This window comes from Tamandua tetradactyla, chromosome 2, assembly GCF_023851605.1.
Source record: "Tamandua tetradactyla isolate mTamTet1 chromosome 2, mTamTet1.pri, whole genome shotgun sequence".
NCBI classification, from domain to species: domain Eukaryota; kingdom Metazoa; phylum Chordata; class Mammalia; order Pilosa; family Myrmecophagidae; genus Tamandua; species Tamandua tetradactyla.
Window position 1 is genome coordinate 223,631,273 of NC_135328.1, and position 4,130 is coordinate 223,635,402.

Here is a 4,130-nt window from a genome sequence, read left to right on the forward strand (position 1 = left end):
GTGGCAGCTGAGGGGCAGTGGGTTCCAGGAGAGGGTCTGTTCTTCCCCCAGCGTGTCCGCAGCGAGCGCCCTATTCAGCTGCTCACAGCAGCCCCGGCCAGTCCCGGGGCACTCAGCACAGGCTGGCCAGAGGGGCACTCACTCCCCAGGGGCCTGGCGGGGGCCCGAGGGGCTCAGGGTGTTGGCCCCCCCCCCCCAGCCCCGTGGGGTTGCAGTGCCCATGGTCCCCAAGGGCTACCGCAGGTGGGTGCAGGGAGCTGGTTGTGCTGGGTGGCACGCCCGCTGTGCAGCCCCCCAGGTTCCCCAGAGTCGGCACCACGGAGGCAGGGGGTGGGGGGTAAGCTGCCAGCGGGTCGCCAGCCGGCATGCTCAGGCTCTGACCCAGCGCCGGCTCGGGCGGGCGGGGAGCGGCCCCTGACGGCAGGACCAGTGGCGCGGACTTGCTGGGGCGTCGGGTCCCTGGTCGCGCCCCTTCCAGCGCAGGCCCTCCCCCTCGGGCGGCAGGGGAGGTGCCACTGTGTGCACCCCGTCGCACCCTCTCTGCGGCAGACAAGCCAGGGCCTGGCCCCTGCGTGGGGGCACCGAGGGCAGAGCCACAGCCGCCCACCCAGGCCAAGGGCCGGCCCCAGGGGCCTCAGTGTGGAGCCGCCCGGCCCGCGGGACCCTAGAGCTGCCCGCCAGCTGCCATCTGCCGGCTGTCATGAGGGGCTGGGGCTGGACCTGGGCCACGACCGTGGCTCTCCTCTGGCCACAGCTCGCGCTGCCCGGGGGTGTCGGCGCCCGGCGGGAGCCCAACAGGCTACGGCCGCCCGGCCAGCACACAGCGTCCCCCAGCGCCACCATCCCCAGCATCAGGGAGCCTCCAGGCGCCCCCAGGGTAGGCGAGCTGGGCGCATGTGGGCGGGGGGCGTGCGGGCACGTGCGGGGCGCACTTCCAGAGGGTTCCGGGCCAGCGAGGCCGGAGTTCCCCAGAGGGGGTGGCTCTGCCTACCTGGTCCTGCCTGGCAGGTGGCCAGTGGCCCCTTTCCCTGGCCCGTGTTGGTGGAGAGGGGTTTCTGGCAAGGTCCTCAGGAGCCAGGGCTGGAGGGGGCCTCGTTGGGGGCACATCAGCCCTTCAGTGCCTCGGGAAGGCTGCGCTCTGAGCTGCCTGCCGTGGTCTGCGGTGGCCTTGGTGAAATCGCGTGTCCAGGTGTGTGTATAGAGGACGCCCCGCAGGCCCCACCGGGCCCGGGGTCTTCTCTGAGCCAGGAGACCCAGGCTGGGAGTCTCCTAAGGGGTCCTGGAGCTGACCATGGGGCCCAGGCCTGGGCCCTCCCACCACCGAGTCTGCTGACCTGGGCGTCCACGGCCCGGCCAAGCACGGCGTTGCCATCCTGGGGACACAGGTCAGGTCGGGGCGGGGGTGGTACTGGCAGCCTCAGGGTGTCGCTGTGGCCGCCTGCCTGCTGCCCATGCGGCCTGAGGCCCTATTTCCCAGAAGGGCTGGGGAGAGGTGGGCTCCAGCAAGAGCCTCTGGCCTGCAGGAAGGAGGGGCTGTTGGGGCCTTGGGTCGCAGCCTTTCCTGCTGGGACTTGGTCAGCCTCTGCCTGACCCCCACCCTGGCCCCTGGCCCCCGGCCCCCAGCATGGAGATGGGCGGGGGCGGCCGTGGAGCAGCCAGGTACTGGCTGCCTCTTTCTCCTGGCCCTGTGTGGGGCCCAGGCCGGGGTCCAGCTGACCCCTCAGGGAAGAGGCCCGTCTGGCCGTGTCCAGGACTCCCCTGAGGACCAAGGGCTGGCACCCTGTCCCCAGCCCCCGGCGTCTCTCTGCTGAAGCTGGCCTGGTGGCTCTCGCACCTGGTGTCCCATGTGGCACCAGGAACGCTGCCTCCCACCCCATGCATGGCTGCAGCCAGGACCTATCCCACTGCGGGCCCTGTGGCCACAGGAAGTCCTGGCTGTGCCTGGAGAGTCAGAACCGGCCCGGGGCCAGTTTCCAGAATGGTGCTGCTGCCGCTGCCCTTGCCAGGGTGTCCCTGGCCACTGCACTGCCGCCTGCCTGTGCCCGCAGCCGCCTGAGGCCTCTGGGCCCGAGTTCTTGGATGCCCACACCACGTGGCTGAGCTTCGTCCGGCAGCCCGACGACGGGGCCACAAGGAAACAGTGCCGAGGGAGGGACAAGCAGTCGGTGAGAGCAGGTGGCTGGGAGGCCTTGGTGCGGGGTGGCCCTGTGCGTCCTCACGCTCTGTCCCCCCCCAGCAAGGCCTCTCTGGACCCCCAGGGCCGCCAGGCGCTGAGACCCCGCGAGAGACCCTGCTGCGGGAGTTCCAGGAGCTGCTGAGAGGTGAGCCCCAGGCCGCCCCCGGGCCCAAGCAGCCAGGCTGCTGCGCTGACCCGCGCTGGCCACCGCCGCCCTTGTCCCCACAGAAGCCACTAAGCGCCGGCTCCCGGGGCTGCCCAGCGGGGGCCCCCTGGCCGAGGCCTTCCACTGCCGGCTGCCCGGGCCCGTGCGGGTGGATGGGAGGACGCTGGTGGAGCTGCACGGCTTCCAGGCTGTGAGTGATGTGAGGGCCGGGCCGGAGCAGCCAGGAGGGGCTGTGGCCCCGCGCTGCCCCCAACCTGCCACTCACTCGCTGCCCTTGCAGCCCGCGGCTGATGGGACCTTCCTGCGCGGCACCGGCCTCAGCCTGGCCTCTGGCCGCTTCACTGCCCCCGCGGCCACAGTCTTCCAGTTCTCAGCCAGCCTGCACGTGGGTGAGCACCCTCTCGGGCCTGGGGGGGTGCCTGGGGTGCCTGGGGGCCCTGGTTACCCTCATGGCCCCCAACCCCACAGGCCACAGCGAGCTGAAGAGCAGGGCCCGGCCGCGGGTCCAGGACGCCATCCATGTGCTCATCTGCATCTCGTCCCTCTGTCACCACCACACGTGAGCCATGGTGGATGGTGGGCGGGATCAGGACCTCGGGCAGCGGGCAGGGTTGGGACCTCGGGACTCCGGCTGCGGGTGGGGCGGGACCTCGGGTGGCAGGCAGGGTCGGGACCCCAGGGCCCTGCCCCCCACCCGGCCTCACCTGCGCCCATGCCCCTGGCCCAGGACTCTGGAGGCTGTCGAGGGCCTGGAGCGCCGCGGTGGGGTCTTCACGGTGCCGGTGCAGGGGCTGCTACAGCTGCAGGTGGGCGTGGAGGGAGGGGTGCGCTGCAGCCAGCACCCATGTCCTGAGGCCGCAGGAGTGGGCTCTGGTCCGGCCAGGCTCGGCCCCAACCCGAGAGGACGCTTTCTCGCCTGGACTTTGGGTTCAGGCCCCCTGTAGGTGGGTGGGGGTCTGGCCTGGAGCTGCCCACCCTGCTGGTGACACCGCCTGGGGGCTGCAGGCTGGACAGTACGTCTCCATCTTCGTGGACAATGGCTCCAGGGCGCACCTCACTGTCCAGAGCGGTTCCAGCTTCTCAGGCCTGCTTCTGGGCGCGTGACGGCGCCAAGGAGGGCAGAGGAGCTGACGTGGAGCCAGCAGCCAGGACAGGCGCTGTTGGGGAGCCGATCCCCAAAGCTGCCTGCCCCTACAAACCTCCCTTCCCAGCTCCCAGCCTGTCCTCCCAAGCTCCATCGGGCCAGCCCTCGGGCAGTGCTCCCCCCCGCCTGTCCCATTCAGTCCCCAACCCCCCCACCCAGTCCCCCTGCAGCCCTGGGTCCCCCCAGCTCCTGGTCTCCTCCAGCCCCTGGGGGCCCCCCAACCCCGGTTGCCCTCCGAGCCCCCCTGCAGCCCTGGACACCCCCACCCCTGCTGTCTTCTGTTCACAACTGGTCACAGCAATAAAGGACAGGCCCCTCCCCTGTGACCCCTGTGCTGTCTGGTCACTGCCTGAAGGGGGTTGGAGAGTGGCCGAGGCGGTGTCTACACATGGTGCCGCCAAGGGCCGTGCCACGCGTGCCCGGGAGGAGCTCGGCAAGGACAGGGCTGGAGCCCCGGCTGGCATGGCATGAGTGTGCAGCGAGTGTGTACGCCACGAGCACATGTGATGCGGGGGTATGCACACGCGTGGGGCTGGGTGAGGGCCAGGCCGGGGCTGGACCTGAGCTGCCCCAAGGGGCAGGGGGCGCCCCCGGCTCACCGCGTGGGCTCACCGCGGCCCTGCCGCCCCCAGCCGGAGAACGTA

At 71.5% G+C, this 4,130-nt stretch overlaps 1 protein-coding gene across 1 annotated transcript; it reads left to right on the forward strand.

Annotated features, from left to right (window-relative positions):
* Positions 1 to 700: 700 nt before the first annotated feature.
* On the forward strand, positions 701 to 3,579 carry C1QTNF12 (C1q and TNF related 12). Its single transcript, XM_077131024.1, has 12 exons — positions 701 to 877; positions 1,009 to 1,189; positions 1,303 to 1,492; positions 1,624 to 1,659; positions 1,725 to 2,007; positions 2,049 to 2,165; positions 2,237 to 2,321; positions 2,405 to 2,532; positions 2,623 to 2,731; positions 2,811 to 2,901; positions 3,070 to 3,148; positions 3,348 to 3,579. Exons 1-12 carry the CDS (start codon positions 701 to 703, stop codon positions 3,444 to 3,446), a joined length of 1,575 nt encoding a protein of 524 aa, XP_076987139.1. The 3' UTR covers positions 3,447 to 3,579.
* The last annotated feature ends 551 nt before the right edge of the window (positions 3,580 to 4,130 follow it).

Bases quoted from the DNA above. Each gene is read 5' to 3' on its own strand.
- C1QTNF12 (XM_077131024.1), top strand. From the start codon at position 701: ATGAGGGGCTGGGGCTGGACCTGGGCCACGACCGTGGCTCTCCTCTGG. The intron at 878-1,008 runs GTAGGCGAGCTG...CCTGCCTGGCAG, and splicing joins AGCCTCCAGGCGCCCCCAGG to GTGGCCAGTGGCCCCTTTCC. The intron at 2,902-3,069 runs GTGAGCCATGGT...CCCCTGGCCCAG, and splicing joins TCCCTCTGTCACCACCACAC to GACTCTGGAGGCTGTCGAGG.